General features: G+C 63.7%; 3 protein-coding genes across 5 annotated transcripts; 2 read left to right on the forward strand and 1 right to left on the reverse strand.

Moving 5' to 3' along the window:
• Nucleotides 1–2481: 2481 nt before the first annotated feature.
• Nucleotides 2482–5785, forward strand: TRIM63 (tripartite motif containing 63). Its single transcript, XM_086479420.1, has 9 exons — nucleotides 2482–2640; nucleotides 2759–2925; nucleotides 4074–4242; nucleotides 4546–4641; nucleotides 4801–5034; nucleotides 5147–5169; nucleotides 5354–5478; nucleotides 5589–5666; nucleotides 5775–5785. The coding sequence occupies exons 1-9, from the start codon at nucleotides 2482–2484 to the stop codon at nucleotides 5783–5785; spliced, it is 1062 nt and encodes a 353-aa protein (XP_086335546.1).
• Nucleotides 5786–7108: 1323 nt separating this feature from the next.
• Nucleotides 7109–9464, forward strand: SLC30A2 (solute carrier family 30 member 2). Of its 2 annotated transcripts, none has more exons than XM_086479746.1 (8): nucleotides 7109–7158; nucleotides 7366–7565; nucleotides 7836–7982; nucleotides 8305–8458; nucleotides 8547–8703; nucleotides 8890–8995; nucleotides 9092–9226; nucleotides 9319–9464. In XM_086479746.1, exons 1-8 carry the CDS (start codon nucleotides 7109–7111, stop codon nucleotides 9462–9464), a joined length of 1095 nt encoding a protein of 364 aa, XP_086335872.1. The 2 variants fall into 2 exon arrangements, with proteins under 2 accessions (XP_086335872.1, XP_086335871.1); XM_086479745.1 differs by having other exon boundaries at nucleotides 7109–7152; nucleotides 7357–7565.
• A 771-nt stretch (nucleotides 9465–10235) lies between these two features.
• Nucleotides 10236–17010, reverse strand: EXTL1 (exostosin like glycosyltransferase 1). 2 transcript variants are annotated; one of them, XM_086479687.1, is made up of 11 exons: nucleotides 16076–17010; nucleotides 12806–12899; nucleotides 12617–12724; nucleotides 12101–12220; nucleotides 11882–12014; nucleotides 11681–11799; nucleotides 11284–11379; nucleotides 11117–11203; nucleotides 10752–10939; nucleotides 10503–10674; nucleotides 10236–10421 (listed from the first exon to the last, which is right to left on the reverse strand). In XM_086479687.1, exons 1-11 carry the CDS (start codon nucleotides 17008–17010, stop codon nucleotides 10236–10238), a joined length of 2238 nt encoding a protein of 745 aa, XP_086335813.1. The 2 variants fall into 2 exon arrangements, with proteins under 2 accessions (XP_086335813.1, XP_086335812.1); XM_086479686.1 differs by having other exon boundaries at nucleotides 10236–10674; nucleotides 10752–10912.
• Nucleotides 17011–17243: the final 233 nt, after the last annotated feature.

A 17243-nucleotide genomic window follows, 5' to 3' on the forward strand; every position in this document is an offset into this window, starting at 1 on the left:
AGTCCAGAAGCAATTAGTCAATCAATGCCATCCCCAGGCAGGGCCAGCTCGGGGGTGTGGGGATGAGGTGCACATCTGGGTGTCCCACTTTTGGCTCCGATGGGTGGCTGACCCCAGCACTGCCCTCTTCAGCCCTGCTTCCACGCCAATTCCTCCCTGGAAGAGCCCCAAGTGCCGAAACGGGGGACAGTTGTGCAAGATGTGCTTGGCCGTTCCCAGCACAGTCACTTGGTCGGCATGTGAACCGGCCCGGAAGGAGCACCCAAAACAGCTGTGGGGCTGCTCGGCTCCGGGGGGGGCTGGCTCCAGCAAAAACGGGTTCTGTGCACCCATGCACCCCTGTACGTGTGCATCCATGTACCCCTGCATCCATGTACCCATGCATCCATGCACCCCTGCACTTGTGCACCTGTGTATACCTGCGCTCATGCATCCATGTAACCCTGCACCCATGTACCCATGATCCCTGTGTGCCCCTGCACCCATTTACCCTTGCATCCATGCACCCCTGCACTTGTGCACCCATGTACCCCTGCACCCACATACCCAATGGTCCCTGTGTGCCCCTGCACCTCTGCAGCCATGCACCCCTGCATCCAGGTACTGTTGCACCCATGCACCCCTGCACTTGTGCACCCATGTACCCCTGCACCCATGTACCCATGGTCCCTGTGTGCCCCTGCACCTCTGCAGCCATGCACCCCTGCATCCAGGTACCCCTGCACCCACGTACCCATGGTCCCTATGTGCCCCTGCACCTCTGCAGCCATGCACCCCTGCACCCAGGTACCCCTGCACCCATGCACCCCTGCACTTGTGCACCCATGTACCCACGTACCCATGTACCCAATGGTCCCTGTGTGCCCCTGCACCTCTGCAGCCATGCACCCCTGCACCCAGGTACCCCTGCACCCATGCACCCCTGCACTTGTGCACCCATGTACCCACGTACCCATGGTCCCTGTGTGCCCCTGCACCTCTGCAGCCATGCACCCACACACCCAGGTACCCCTGCACCCACATACCCCGGCACTCGTGCACCCCTGCACCCCAGCACTCCTCCCCTCCTGCCCGCAGTCGCTGTGGGCGCAGCAGCAACCACCATCCCGCCCCACCCTGTCCCCCCGCCAGCGTGACCCGTAGGTGACGGCGCTATAATTACCCCTCTCTCCTCGTGCGGCTGCCAATATTTACAGGTCTCGCTGGGGATGGGTGCTGGCATTTGGCACAACACCCTGTTTATCGCCGCACCAGCTGGGCACCGTGCACCCAGGCTGTTTTCCCCGGCGGGTGCAGGTCCCGAGGGGCTGCGCTCGGCCGCTCCCCCCCCCAGCTGTTTCTGGGTCAGGTTTTGCAATCGTGCAGAGGGGTCGGCTGGGCCACGGCCGTGCAGGCCAGCATGGGAAGCAGCCCTCCCCATGGCTGCCCCTGCGTCTGGGGGTATGGAAATCCAGGGAGCAGCCCTCCCCATGGCTGCCCCTGCATCTGGGGGTATGGAAATCCAGGGAGCAGCCCTCCCCATGGCTGCCCCTGCGTCTGGGGGTATGGAAATCCAGGGAGCAGCCCTCCCCATGGCTGCCCCTGCATCTGGAGGTATGGAAAACCGGGGAGCAGCCCTCCCCATGGCTGCCACTGCATCTGGGGGTATGGAAAACCGGGGAGCAGCCCTCCCCATGGCTGCCCCTGCATCTGGGAGTATGGAAAACTGGGGAGCAGCCCTCCCCACGGCTGCCCCTGCATCTGGGGGTATGGAAAACTGGGGAGCAGCCCTCCCCACGGCTGCCCCTGCGTCTGGGGGTATGGAAAACCGGGGAGCAGCCCTCCCCACGGCTGCCCCTGCATCTGGGGGTATGGAAAACCCCCCAGCCCCTGCCTGGGGAGGGAAGGGGTACACGTGCTGGGCATGGGGGCTGCATCTCCCTGGTGCTGCCTCTCCTCTCCAAGCACAGCCTGAGGACCCACTGCATGTTTGCACCCTAGAAGCGGTCGCATTTTGGGGGTGCAAAGGGAGATGCTCCATATAAGCCACCCCTTGCTGCTGCTGGCTCTGGCTCTGCCCCATTCCTGGCACCATCACGTTGTCTTAATGACCCTGGGGCTGCTTTTTGCCCCTCCTCGCCCCCACCCTGATGCCATTGTGGGGCCCAGCGCCAGGATCCGGCCACACTGCCCCTCGTGGCGTGTGGCCATTTGTCCCTGGGGTGAAGCCTGGCCCTGTTTACCCCCGAGCTCTGGTTTCGGTGTGCCGGCAGCCATGGCACGGGTGGGCAGGGCCTCCCGAACAGCCTGTCCCCATCTTGTTTACCGCGACGGGCGGCATCCTGATGGCTCAGTCCCATGTGACAGGTGCTGCTGCTTCCCCAGACACCCGACCCCATGTTGGGATTTGGCTCCTCGTGACCGGGGAGCGACTTATAAATAGCGAGGCGAGGGGTGCTGCCGGCAGTTGAGAGCGGGTGAGAGGAGAGCGCCGTTGTGCCGATGGATTTCCAAGCCAGCATCCTACGGGATGGCAGCCCCATGGAGAGCCTGGAGAAGCAGCTCATCTGCCCCATCTGCCTGGAGATGTTCAGCAAGCCGGTGGTGATCCTGCCCTGCCAGCACAACCTCTGCCGCAAGTGTGCCAACGACGTCTTCCAGGTGAGAGCAGGGTCCCTGAGACCCTTCCCTACACCCTGCCTGGGCTGGAGGTCACCGGGATGCTTGTCGTGCTCTGGGGATGCTCATGGACCCCCCGACGTTCATCTCCCCCTCCCAGGCCGCCAACCCGTACTGGCAGAGCCGAGGCAGCGTGATTTCGGGGGGCCGGTTCCGGTGCCCGTCGTGCCGCCATGAGGTGTTGCTGGACCGTCACGGCGTCTACGGGCTGCAGAGGAACCTGCTGGTGGAGAACATCATCGACATCTACAAGCAGGAGTGCTCCAGGTAGGCACGGGTGGGTGGCTGTGGCTGATTGCTTGTGCCTTGCCCTGGCGGGGACGCGGGGACATGGGGACGTGGCGTTATCCACCTCCAGAGCCCCAGCACCATCGTTGAGATTGCAGCTGGGTAAGAAATCGGGGGGCTTTTCCGTTGGCTCAATGGTCCCCAATCTAAATCTTCCTCCCCTGACCCAAATCTTCCCACCCCCGACCCAAATCCAGAGCAGTTTGCGTCTCTGGGCAGCTCAGGGGGATGGTGGGTCTCTGGAGGTGGGGGGAGCGGCAGGTCCTGCCGCCCCCCTGCCACGCTCTGCAGCTGGAATGTTTGGTGGGAGATAAGAGGTGTGGGGGACAAATCCAGGCTCTGCTCGTGACAGCAGGCACTGCTGGCTGATAAGGGGCAGAGGGACAGTTTGAGGGGGGGGTCACTCAGTAAAAGCGTGCAATTGGGAGGGGGGGACATGGAGGGGTCACAGGTTCTCGAGGCAGAGCAGTGGCCCCAGCCAAATTCCCTGAACTGCTGTAAATATTGTTTGAGAGCCATGGGGACAGGGACGATGGCACGTGGCAGGTGGCTGCGGCTGCTGGGGGGGGGCTTGGGGGACCAGCCCTGTCTTTGCTTTAGAGTGGGTTGGCTTGTCCCCACGTCCCTCCTTGCTGCAAAGGGGATGATTCAGCTGCAGACCCTGGCTGGGACCTGCCGGGGGTTTCTGGGTGCCCCCGCCCCAGCTGGGTGACAGCAATAGATCCCAGCAGCCCAAGGCTAAAATTAGGCTCTTGTGCAGCGTCCCTGGAGCGCAGCCCTGGGCCCCACCACCCACTGCCATGCCCAGTACCACGCTGGTTTAAACTGGGGCTTACTGGGCTTGGGGCTTACAGAGACACAGAGGTCGGTGGCTCCTGAAGGCGCAAATGTGGGGTTATGCCAGGATCTGGCCTCTTTCCAGGGGACCTGATTTTGGGATGACTGTGCAGCATCAGTGGGGACATGACCTTAGTAGGGATGATGCTGCAAGGGGGATGCCACCATGGTGGGGATGATGTTGCAATGGGGACATCATCACGGCAGGGATGTCACCGCAACGGGGACATCACCCCAATGGGGATGTCACCATAACGGGGACCTCACGGCGGCCGTGCTGCTCTCTCCAGCAGGCCACTGAAGAAGGGGGAGCACCCCATGTGCAAGGAGCACGAGGACGAGCGGATCAACATCTACTGCGTCACCTGCGAGGTCCCCACCTGCTCCATGTGCAAAGTCTTCGGTGCCCACAAGGACTGCGAGGTCGCCCCCCTGCAAACCATCTTCCAGGGCCAGAAGGTGCCGTGGGGGGGGGGGGTGACAACGGGGGGGCCACAGGGGACATGGCTGGTCCCGGGGAGATGTGCTGAGCTGGAGCGGCCACAAATACCACCGGGAGCTGCTCATGGGGTATTAATAGCCCCCGGGTGACTTCGCCCAGGAGACAGCCTATATTTAGAGTGGCCGTGGCTTGTGGGGGACGCAGGGGAGCAGAGCTGTGGCTGGGCAACGTCCAGCCTGTCGCCACGTCAGGATGGGAGATGTCCCCGTCCCTGTCCCCGCTGGGGTTCAAGCTGTTTCTGTCTGTCCACCCCTGCCCAGACTGAGCTGAACAACTGCATCTCCATGCTGGTGGCGGGGAACGACCGGATCCAGACGATCATCTCCCAGCTGGAGGACTCGTGCCGGAGCACCGAGGTGAGGGAAGGGGGAAAAGGAGCCCTCTGAAACTGGGGGTGCAACCTCAGCCAGGGGCCATGTGGGAGGGAGCTGGAGCCCACAGAGCAGGGAAGCCCCTGGGATGCTGCTAGTGCTGAGGGACACACAGGTGACATCCCTTGCCCCACGTCCCCGCAGGAGAACAGCGAGGCGGCCAAGCGGGAGCTGTGTGCTCGCTTCGACACCTTGGCAGCGCTGCTGGAGGAGAAGAAGTCGGAGCTGCTGCAGCGCATCACCCAAGAGCAGGGCGACAAGACGGGCTTCATCCAGGGCCTCATCCGCCAGTACAAGGAGCAGCTGGAGAAATCAAGCCGGCTGGTGGAGACGGCCATCCAGGCGATGGAGGAGACCGGGGGCGCCGCCTTCCTCATGGTGAGACCCCCAAACCTCCCCCTTGCTGGTGCCCACATGGGGTCCCACCAGCTCGGGGACGTCCTGGAGGCTGTCACACGGCTCCACTGACCTCTCCTCTTGCTCCCCGCAGAACGCCAAGCAGCTCATTAAAACGTAAGTGCCCAAATCAGGGAAAATTCAGCCATCCCCAGTCCCTGTCTCACAGCTGGGCAGGATTTGGCCACGGGGCACCCAAGTGGTGAGCGTGGGGATGCCTCGACCCCCTGCCCCGGTGCCCCGTGGTCCCCCAGCTCAGCGAGGGGACAGGGGGACACACGACCGTGCTCTCCCTGCCCAGGATCGTGGAGGCGTCCAAGGGTGGCCGGCTGGAAAAGATCGAGCATGGCTACGAGAGCATGGATGCCTTCTCGGTGAGCCTGGACCACCTCACCGAGGCCGTCCACGCCTTGGACTTCAACCCTGGTAATTCAGCCCCTGACCCCCTGATGCCCCTTTACCAACTACCACCGACTTGGTGGCCCCCATTGGCTTTCCCGGTGGCCCCGCAGTGACGTTTGGCCACCTGTTTGCAGCCGAGGAAGAAGAGGAGTACTTTGATGGGGAGGAAGAAGAGGTGGAGGAGGATGTGGCACCCGAGACAACGGTGATGGGTAAGGGGTGGCACGGCTGAGCCCACCTGCCCAGGACCCTCAAGCAACCACGGGGGAGCTATGGGGCCTTGGACCCCCCTCGACCCCTTCATCCTCTCCCCCTGGCAGCTCCCCAGTAGCCGCAGCGAGGTTGCCGGTGCAGGAGAAAGCCGCGGGCGCAGGATGTCCGGCGATGGGACTCGGGACGGGGGGGGGACACACCGCAGGGGCTGGTGGCCTTGTGAGCCGATGCCTGCTCCAGCATGGGACACTTTTCTATACGGGTGCAAACAGAACAATTCCGCACGTTTTATATCTTCCTTGTTTTGTATATAATTGTCACGGATTTGAATTTTGTGTATTTTGTAAAGAAAATTGGTGTTTTGGGTGGTTTTTTTTTCCTTGCCTCTCATTGTCGGCTTGCCAGCCCCACGATGGGCACCGGGGATGTGGGTGGGTTTGCCAGGCCAGTGCCACCACTGGTGTCCCTGCCAGTGCCCAGCATGGCAGAGGGACATCTCCAGGTCCAACACTTCATTTTCATCCTCATTAGCACCTCTGGCAGCACTGGCAGCCTGTGCCTGGCCGCCTGCCTGGGGATGTGACAGGTCATCACCTGGCAGGATTTATCTCCTGGCGATGGGGTGCCCTGGGGTCAGCTCCCCCCTTCCCTGGGCTGGGGGATGTGGCAGAGGGGGTGAGGATGCTCTGGGCTGTGCCTCGGCATTGAGCTGCTGGTTTGCTGCCAGCTGAGCTCACACAACTGCAAAAATATACCACGACTATAAAAATATACCATGAATGCAAAAATATACCATGAATGCAAAATTATTCCACAAATGCTTCTCTCCTGCAAAAACATAAGCCTGGCTCGGTGCCTGGCCCAGGGGAAACTGAGGCAGTGCCTGCAGCGGTGCTCTGGGCTGTGCCACAATTGCAATTAACCCCAGGGCAATTAGCTCTGCTCCCCGGGGCGGTGGGCAGGACTCACTGCTGTGCATGGTGGGTCTGTTCCCGGGCTTATCTGTCACATGGCTGCTCAGCGGCTGGATCTAAACTGGGGGGGGCTGAGGGTCCCCCCAGAGTGGGGATGGGGGGGTCACCAGGTGCTTTTACTGGGGGCACAGGGGGATAATCCATCCTCCCCCCCCCCCTTCGCCTCGGTGGGCTGCATCCGTGTCCTGGTGCGCAGTTCCTGGCAGGGGTGCCCATGGGGTGGGGGTGGGGGTCCCAGAGCAATCGCCCCCCCCCCCCAACAGCAGCCCCCCAGGCTGTGAGGTGAGCAAGCCCACCCTGGGGCAGGCGGCCGCAGGCGCTTTGCAGCCGGCCTGTCCCTCCCTCCCTCCGGCCAGACTTTGCACACGAGTCCCCGACACTTCACACGGGCCGAGGCCACCAGCTGCCACCAGCCACGGCCACCACTCACCGGGGTCACCCACCCTGGCCCCCTGTCTCGGAGGAGGATGGCAGCCGGCGAGGAGAAACAGCATCTACTGAGCGAGGGCGCAGGCGGGTAGGGGGGTACCCGAGGTGGGGGGGGGTGGGGGGGGGCTGGGGGTGTAGTGTCCCCTCTTCCCAGTGGGGCTCCCAGGTGGGGTCCCCTGGGGGTGCCTGGGCAGGGAAGGGGATTGGGGGGATTAGTATTTAGGGTCCAACCTGCTCCCCAAAATTGTCTCGGCCCCCCCCCACTCCGGGTGCCGACCACCCCTCTCGCTGGCAGGTCCTACCTGGGGGCTGCACAAAAGAACGGACACAACTCGGTGCAGGGACAGGCGCCCGCCCTGGAGCTGGGGGCACGGCGCAGCCGGCACTGCCACACGCGGGGGGCCACTGGCCACCCTGGCCAGCAGCAGCGGGCACGCAGGAAGCTCTACCTGGCTGCTGGCATCTGCCTCGTCTTCATGGTGGGGGAAGCCGTGGGTGAGTGGTGGGTGCAGGGTCTGGCTGGGGTGGTCCCCATGGGGGGAGCCCCGAGTAGCCACCCGCAGCTCCTCTTGTCCTGACTCCCCTCTCTGGGTGCAATCAGGGTGCAGGCAGGGCTCCCCATTGCTTTTCGGTGGGTCAAAGTGCCCAATGGGGCCCCCACTGCAGCGTGGGGTGACTTGGTCTGTGCCTGGCTCGGGGCGCCCCCCCCCACGCCCCCCCCGCCCCCGATGCCACCCCAATGTCCCCACTGGCCCCTCTCCGCAGGCGGGTACCTGGCGCACAGCCTGGCCATCCTGACGGACGCAGCCCACCTCCTGACGGACTTCGCCAGCATCATGATCAGCCTTTTTGCACTCTGGGTGTCCTCACGCCCCCCCACCAAAACCATGAACTTCGGCTGGCACCGGGCAGGTAACGGGGTGGCACAAACCCCGGGGCTGCTGTCTCGGGACCCCAGGGAGCACTCAGAGCATCCCAGGGTGTCCTCCCTATGGGGACCAGGTGCCTTGGGGAGCCCTGGGGGGCACTGGGAGCCCTGGCAAAGCCCCAGCACCATGTGTACAGGTGGGGCAGGGCAGAGGCACCGCCGTCCCCTTGCAAGGAGCAACTCCAGGGGTGGGTGCTGGATGCCCACCCTGAGCCCTGCTGCTGCCAGGGGGGGGACCGGGAGGGTGCTCAGGCTTCACATGGTGGTGAAGTGGCAATGTGGGGTGGGGGGGGGGGCTCTCCACAGAGATCCTGGGGGCCCTGCTCTCCGTGCTCTCCATCTGGGTGGTGACGGGTGTCCTGGTCTACCTGGCGGCTCAGCGCCTGCTCTCGGACGACTACGACATCGAGGGTGGCGTCATGCTCATCACCTCTGCCTGCGCCGTGGCCGTCAACATTGTGTACGTACGGCTGGCTCTTGCTCTCCCCGGGTGTCCCCAACCCCGTGCCCAGTGGCCCCCGGGGATGTTACCGCTTCCCTGCCCGCAGGATGGGGGTGGCTCTGCACCAGACGGGGCACGGGCACAGCCATGGGGCGGCTGGTGAGCAGCCCAACGCCAGCGTCCGCGCTGCCTTTGTCCACGTCGTGGGGGATCTGCTGCAGAGCGTAGGCGTCCTCATCGCATCCTACATCATCTTCTTTAAGGTCTGGGTGGTCACAGGGGCAAAGGGGATGGCGGGGATGGGGACACAGGGACAGCGGCTTCAGCCAGCCCTGGCCAGGCACAGGGGCAAGACAGAGGGGACCGTGTCCCCTCCCCACTGGTGCCGATGGGGATTCGGGGTGGGGTGACGGTGTCAGAAGGGCCTCACCCTCTCCCACTCCCTCCAGCCCCAGTACAAGTACGTGGATCCCATCTGCACCTTCCTCTTCTCCGCGCTGGTTCTGGGGACGACGCTGTCGATCCTCCGCGACGTCCTCCTCGTCCTCATGGAGGGTAGGGACCCACCGGGGGTGGCGGGTCTGGGCTGCAGACCCACCCACAGCTGCGGTGGGCCCCATCCCTCCAGCGCCTGCGGCTCTCCCTCCCCAGGCACCCCAAAAGGGATGGATTTCAACGCCGTACGGGAGACACTGCTGGGGGTGGCGGGGGTGGAGGCCGTGCACAGCCTCCACATCTGGGCGCTGACGGCGGCGCAGCCACTGCTCTCGGTGCACATCGCCATCAGTGAGTGTCGCTCCCAGGGGAAGCGATGGAGGGGGGACGGAGGGATTCGGGGATCACCCACACCCCGACATCCCTTCCCTTGCTCCTTGCAGACTCGGGTGCCAGCGCACAGGAGGTGTTGGAGGAGGCCAGCTCCCGGCTGCAGGGCACCTTCCACTTCCACACCACCACCATCCAGGTGGAGAGCTACTCCGAGGAGATGCAGGACTGCCGGGAGTGCCAGCCCCCCCGCGACTGAGCACCCCCTGGCAGCCCCCTCGTGTTCTGGGGGGGACTTTTTATGCGTGGAAAATAAAATGGAGCAAAGGGCTGGGTGCGTGCGGGGCGGGGGGAACGATGTTGGGACTGGTGGCGCCAGGGTGTTATCTTGGGTGTCTGCTGGGAGTGAAGGCAGCAAGGACAGACTGAGGGCTGCGGCGGCCAGAGGAGAGCAGCTGTTGGGAGCCAGCAGCCTTAATTTTCCCTATTTCTATTCAGCTGGGGGGAAAGGCAGCTGAAACGACCCTTCTCCCTTCTTCACGGAGCGCTGCGAGGCAATGGGGTGCTGGGGTGCCCGGGGGCTGAGGGGGGACCCATCCGAGCCTGGGGGAGGAAGGACGCACTCACCCTGCTCTCGCCTCTTATCGCTCCTCTGTTTGCCCTTGGAAAGCCAAAGGACTCGCCCTCCCTGCGGGGCTGCGCCTTGGGGGTGGCCACATGTGTAGCCGGGTGCCACACGGGTTATTCCCAGGGTGCCCAGGCGGCCGCCGATGGCAGAAGCACCGGCGCACCAAACCACCGGTGCTCCCATGGCTCCCCGCCGGGCACAGCCTGCTCCCCTGCATCATCCTACAGCCACCAGCCAGACTCTGCCTCTCCACCCACCTTTATTGTACTGGTAAAACCCAATAACTGGTAAAACCCAACAACGAGTAAAACCCCGTCAGCAGCAACCGCCTGCTCCGGGAGGGCTCCGTGCACCAGGAATGGAGCACCTGGGGCCAGCCCCGACCACAGCCCCCGGCAGCCCTCAGGGTTTCTCCAAGCGCGGGTATTTCTTGCGCAGGACGGAGACCTGGTCCTTGAAGAGGACAGGGTCGAGGCGCAGCTGGGAGGACACGAGGGGCATGTAGCCGAACCAGTCTGCCAACTGGTTGAGGCAGTCCTGCCGCTGGGAGAAACGCCGGCCGCTGGCTACCCCTGCCGTGCCCTTCGCCTTGGCAGGAGGGGAGCATGGTGGTGAGGGGCTCCGCTCCCCAGCCGGGGGGGTCCCTGCATCCCCATCCTTGCTCCCTACCTGCTGGGGCACGGTCTCCTTGTGCTGCTTCCACTGGGTGACCTTGATGGGAGGCAGCTTGGTGACAGCAGCCACGAGGATGTTCATCAGGATGTCCTCGCAGGCAGCCAGGCCGTCCACCAGCTCCCGCAGCCCCGCTGGCAGGTACTCCGTGAAGAGGTTGTGATAATACCTGCGGGAGGGCGTGAGGCGGGGGGGCAGGTTATGGCCGAGCCCCCCCACCCCGCTGGCCTCTCCCCGGTCGGGTACCTGTGGTAGAAGGCAGCAGTGGTGAGGATGATGGAGAGCTCGTTGGTCCACTTGGACGTGTAGCCCCAGCGCCTCTGCTCGGGGTCCCAGAAGTGGCTCCGTGCGGGGAAGCCCACGATGCGCTGGGGGAAGCTGCGCCACACCACGAAGGCGAAGTCCACCTGGGGCAGGATGGAGGACGGTGTCATCTGGCTGCGGGGACCCATGGGAAGGGGTTCACCATCACCCCTGGGGTGTGGGGGACATGGGGACAGCAGACACCGCTCCCTGCCAGCCCCACGGTGCCCACTGAGCATCCTTCCCGGCTCGGCATGGGGCTTGCCCCAGCTCCACGGGGCCGGGGACCGCAGCACCCACGGCCTCACCTCGCTGGTTGAGAGGCTGGTGTGCTCGTCCAGGCTCAGCACGGCGTCCGTCTGGATGGCCGCGTAGGGGAAGAAGCGGTCGCTGAGCTACCAAGGGGAATAATCGGGTTGGGATGTGCCATGGGGCGGATGCCCCAGCTCCCTGCCCGCGTCCCGGCTCCTCTCACCTTCCCCCTGCCCTGGATGATGGTCAGAGGCACGGTGGTCTGCGGCCATTTCCCACTCGGCGGTGGTGGCTTCTCGCAGCTCCACAACACCAGGATCTGCAGAGGGAAGGACCAGCGTGTCCGTGGCTGGGCTGACCCTTTGGGGTGCGTTGCTGCATCGGTGTTCGCAGGGCAGCCAGGGCTGACCCCCCTCCCAGCACCGCAGCGGGATCTGCTCTGACCCAGCTCACCCCAAAAACATCTCACCATGGTTTGGACCACAATAAACCCACGGGTGGTCCCACCTCTGCCCCAGCAGGCTGACACCACCAGCCACCCTCGCCCTTCCCAGCCCACAGGACCCTGCCCCGTCTCTCCCGCTGCATCCCCGAGCAGCGTGGGGCTCAGCTCCCCCAACCTGGGCACAGTACTGGGACGCAGAGACAGCTTGGATGAGCCTGAGGATGGGCTGGGATGGGGACCCCGTCGGCGAGACGGCCCGGATGAAAGCGGTGAACTTCTCAGAGGGGCTGGAGCCTGAAAAAAGGGGTCCAGAGGACAGGTGTTGTGGCATGCACTGAGTTTGCCGTGCTCAGCCAGGGCAGGCTGAGGGTCCTACCGTGCTGCAGGTAGTAGAAAGGAAAGTCCCCGAGGTGGGTGGAGAAGTCTGGCAGAGCCAGGAGCCCCCCAGGCAGCGTGTTCCAGAGAAAGCGGGAGCGGGAGCGGTGCGGGAGCAGCCGATCCTTGATGATCTGCCAGAAGGCAGAGAGATGCTCTCAGTATCCCAGTTGTGACCCCGGGGACTGAGTGGGGGAGTTTGGGGCTGCGGGGAGCTCACCTCCAGCGTGGTGTGCACGATCTTGTCGACCGAGGAGAAGTACGCCTCCCACAGGAACTGGGTCTGCTGCTGGAAAGCCAGCACCCGCTCCGGGTGGATGCAGCGGACGGCAGAGGGGATCTGCGGCGACAGGGGGGCAGCTGTTTTCTCACCTCGTCCCCCTCCTCAGCCCCCCCTGGCAGGGTTACTTCGCCTCCACCACCTCCATGCCATCCCAAGGGATGCTCCGCAGTCAGCCACCGCCCCACTGCGGTTCTGCCACCTCCTCTCCCTGGAGCAGGATCTGGTCCAGGACCCTCCAAGGGCTTTGGGGAGATGCTCAGCACCCCCCCTCCCCCAAAATGAACGATGCCCCAGGGCTGTGGCTAGGATGGGACCCCCACTCCGGGCTGGATGAGACCCTCCTGCATCCACCCGCAGGAAGGCTGCCCGACTCAGTTGCAGAGGTTTCACCCCCAAATATGCCGGGGGGGGTGTCCCCTGTGTCTGGCGTGGGGCAGGATCCAGCCACCGTACCTGCAGCAGCAGCCTCTCATTGCCCACGACAGCAGCTTTGCCCCAGTCGATGGCCTCGGCGAAGGGCAGCTCCCAGCCATCACTCAGCAGCACGGGGATGCAGGCGGCCTGTGGTGGGACCCACACGGGCTGAGACAGAGCCCCCAGACCCCAGGGAGGGGGATCCCTATCCCCCTGCCCGCCCAGTACCTGCAGCGCCTCCAGGAATCGGAAGGAGCCCAAGCGCCTGCCCCGGGGCACGATGCAGAAGGTGGAGTTGTGCAGCAGCTCCTGGTAGTCAAACCTGGGATGGGAGATGGGGTGGGAGTCAGGAACACATCCCCACCCAGGAGCATCTCAGGGGTTCTTGCTGGCACCCAGCAAGGCCGAGTATCCCTCCAGGGGGGTGTGGGGCCAACCCAGGGTAGTGTTAGGATTGATCAGGGCTGATTTTGGCTCCAGATTGCCCCGGCTCTGCGGTGCCAGAGGAGCAGAGATACCCTGGGTGATGGAGGGATGTGTCCACATCCAGAAAGGGAACCTGTGGCAGAGCCAGGAACCAAATTTGGCTCGAAGTGAGGGGTCAGGACAGAACCCCGGTGCCTAGGCAGCACTTGGCTTTCCATGGTGTTACCCAGCTCCCTCTGTACGCCTGTCAAGAAACCAAAGCCAGCACCCGAACCCTCGAGCCCGAAACTGCGGCAACTCCTCTGCTGTGCCCAGACTTGCCGGGCAGGACCAGCCCCACTTGCCCTGGCACCGTTTTGGCGGGGGCAGAGGGCTGGCTCCCCGCAGGGGTGCAGCCAGCGTGCCCTCCCTCCCTGGGCCGGGCTCACGCCGTGGGGCTATGAAAGCCCCTTCTGTGCGTCCGGTGGGGAGAGGCGCGTCCGCTGCCGGGTCCCTGCGACCGCGCCGGAAAATCCAATATTGACTTTAGGTCGGGACAGACCCCGTTTGTTCCTGCCCGCAGGGAAGGAGGGACGGGGCAGTCGGGTCCTGGATGGGCCAGGGGGGACACGCACGGTCCAGCCTGGGGTGGGGGGGCTGTGAGGCCAAAGGGCTGCTTGAAATGTGGTGGTCCCCTGGGGGAAGGGTCTCCTCGTGATGGGGACATGGGGCTGGTGCCAGCCTGGTATTGAGGACGTGTCCCTTCCATGGGTGCTGGAGCACCCTGGAGCATCCCGACGACCTGGGATGTGGGAAATCAGCCCTAACGCCAAGGCAAAGTTTTATGATCAATACCTGCCTCAAGCTGAACCACCCCAATGTCCACAGTGGATGATGAAAACCCCGTTAGTGCACCCTGCCTCGTTAACACCCCAGCTCCTGCCTGAGCAACCTGCCAGAGGGGTGAGGGCGGCTCAAACAGGGCCCAGACACCCCCCTCCCACCCCACCCCCCCAATGAAACCACAGCAGCGACAGCCACATCCCTGGAGATGGGCACTGCCAGCACTCACCCTGGGAGCAGCCCCACTGCCACCCGCTCCTCGGAGACCCCCAACCCAACCGTGACCCCCAGCACCTCCGCAGGGCTGTTCCCCCTGCCAGCGCTGGGTGGGCAGCAGGATGCGTCCCTGAGGGGGGCAGAGTGGCTGCAGGCTGCCTCCCCTCGCAAGCGGCCACCGTGGGGAGGCTGGCGCCGGCCGGGCTGCGGGGCCAAAACCTCCCGATGGAAATACTTCGCTCCTGACGCGTTGCGGTTTCCGAGTAATCACGCCGTCAGGGCTTCCTTGTTTTGTTAGGAGCCGGGACGTGCGCCCGCCGTGCTCCCTCTGCCTGGCCCCTCCGTAGCTCCGGCCAGGCACGATGCCACCGGGGGACCCGCTGGCTCCAGTGAGCCTTTCCCAACCCGCTTTGATTGCTTTAAACCCGGGGCAGCCCGCAGCCGGGCTGGACCACGGCGCTGCTACAAGCCGCCCTTTATCCGGGCACAGAACCGGTTTGTTTTAGGCAGCTCCCTCCCAGGTGCGAGGAGGGTGATGGCGCCCCCAGCAAGGCCTTCCTCTGCTCCCTGGGCCGCCCTCTGCCACCCTGGCACCCGCTGCCCTGAACAAACGGGGATGTCCCCAATGCACGGGGCGAACAGGGCAGCTGGGGGGGGTGTGTCTCACTTTGCCAACCGTCATGTGTCCACTCCCCACTGGCCCATCCCCATCATCACTCTGCCCAGGTCTGGGGACATCTCCCGGGGCAGGAGGGCATAAATCCCCCACACAAGGTCAGGCAGAGCTGGCCTGGCGCGATGGAGACACTGACGGCTTTTTGCTCAGGTGTCCCATGGGGACGAGCAGGATGGTGGAGGCTCGGGGTCCTCCGCTGCCCTGTGCCACGTGTTCCCTGTCTATCTGCTGCCTAAAGCCGTCCCGGGCGAGGTGTAAATCTCCTTGTACTTGCCAACAGCATTAGGGGATTACTTGGAGCGGGTGGGAGGAGGATTTCCCATCCCACTGCCCCTCGGCACAGCGCGGGGCTGACCTTGGGCCCTGTGTCCCACCAGCCTGCGGCATCTCTTACCTGCGATGCCTCATCCCCAAAAAGGCTCCACTGCAGGGGCTGACCCTGCTGGGCTGGTGGCATCCACGGGACAGGGCCACACGGTGCTCCAGCCACCCCAAAGCCCCGGCTAATCCCGACACCCGCAGCACCCCGGCTCCACTTTTACCTCCCGGCACCTCCTAAGACGCTTTGAGGATGATGCCCAACGTGGCCTCTCCCCATCTGCTCTCCGGCCGGGTGGCTGCGGGATGTCCCCAGGCAGCGGGACGGGGACCTGTGCATCGCCAGTGAGATGGGGTCTGTGCTTACCAGCCCTGGACCAGGCAGCTGGTGACGGGTCCCACGCAGCAGAACAGGGATGTGAGGAGCTGGCGTGCGTCCCCCCAGCATGGAAACCCCTCAAACTCCCAGAAATTTTCCCCCTCAATTTTTCCACCAAGGTCCATGTCACACTTCTGCCGCCATCCCCATTTGTGAGGGGGGACACAGGGGGACTCCCCACCCCACCACGTCCAGGTGAGCTCGGGGCTGCCCACACACCAGGATGCCCAAGGACCTGCCAGTTTTCTGGAATTTTTAGCGGAGCTGGTGGGGAAGGGGGGGGATGTTTTGGGCTCATCTCCAAAAGAAACGTTTATGTTAGGGGCAGGCAGGAGGGGGGAGAAGAAAAGCATCATTCATCAGCGCTAGGAAAAAGGGAAATCGTATTAGAGGCGGCCGCCGTGATTGCAGATAAGAGCTGCTCTCGCCAGATTACTCGAACTTTAATACAGAACAGGAAAGCCCTGAACAACCAGCGCCTCGCTCCCCACTATGGAAATGAAACCCTGATTTCAGAAAAGCCCCAAACTTTCCTCTCTCCCCATATCTAGAGGTCCAGCCACCACAGACAAGCACGGCTGCACCCTGCGGAGGGGCAGGAATATTTGTGGGGTGTGTCCCCCCCACCAGACCCCCCTTTCCCACCCCATCTCCAACTCACTTTTCGTAGTCGACGTTATCCTTGTCGCAGCGCGTGTCCTTGTGCTTCTCCCAGTCCTTGCCGTGCTTGCAGGTGGTGAGCGAGATGATGTCCTTCCCGTTGTGGATGTGGTGCAGCGCGTTCCTGGTGCCGGAGCCGATGCCGGTCAGGTACCGCTTCCCCTTGAACACCAACAAGTATTTCTTTTTGGGGGGGATCGAGTCCTGATACAACCACCCCCTCTCCCCGCCGCGCTGCGGGTGGTCCTTGGAGAAGAGAGGGATGGAGATGTCAAAGCCGGGCCTGAAGCTCTCGGTGTAGAAGCTGGCTTTGGCCAGGATGGCCTGGCCGATGTCAAAGCCCAGGTCCTCGGTGTAATTGGGCCACGTGCCCGAGTAGAGGTTGAAGATGAGATGGTTACGGCCGCCATTCCAGAGCGGGAAGCCGCGGATTTTCTCATCGACGTTACGGACGTACTGACCCGAGAGATGGTCGCGGTCCAGTGTGTCGATGCTGAGGATGAAGAGACAAGCTTCCTCAGGGTTCGGGGTGTAGTAGCGAGACCGTTCGATGGAGGTGAGGATTTTGCTGTAACTCTCCGAGAGGGGCTGGTCCTTCTCCCGAGGGTAGATGAAGACTTTGAAGCCATGCTTCTCGCACCTGGAGAAGTCGAAGCAGGTTTCCATCCGGCATCTGCTGTTCTTGTAGACACTCAGCCGTGCCGCCCGCCGCTCCCGAGGTGATGGCAGCGAGGGGTCCCCATCGCTCTGGAGCTCCTCGGGGTTTGCAAAGCTTTTGAGGAGGGACCGATCCGTCCAGTGGGGCCAGTTCCTCTGGGCTTCGGCTTTCCTCCCGGAAAAGAAAGCGAAACGGCGCAGCTGGTCTCCTCCAAAGAAGAAAAGCAGGAGCCAAGAGGCAAGGAAAGTCAGGAAAATGTATTTCTTCCTGGTCTGCATAGGTTCATGAGCAGCCCTGGCTCCTCATCAGGCTTGGACGGGCACCAGAGTCCGGCCAAAAGGCCGATGTCCCAAACCCCAAGCGGGCGGTGGGATGGCTCCTGGCTCCCAGGTATCGTCCCGTGGCCCTTGCAGCCCGTGGGAGCGTGGATGAACCCCACGGTCCTCTTGCTGCCCCCTCCAACCAGGGCTGCGCTGCCTTTTTGGGGCTGTCCCTCTCTCCGGTTGCGGAG

This window comes from Leptosomus discolor, chromosome Z (genome assembly GCF_034619465.1).
Source record: "Leptosomus discolor isolate bLepDis1 chromosome Z, bLepDis1.hap2, whole genome shotgun sequence".
NCBI lineage: Eukaryota > Metazoa > Chordata > Aves > Leptosomiformes > Leptosomidae > Leptosomus > Leptosomus discolor.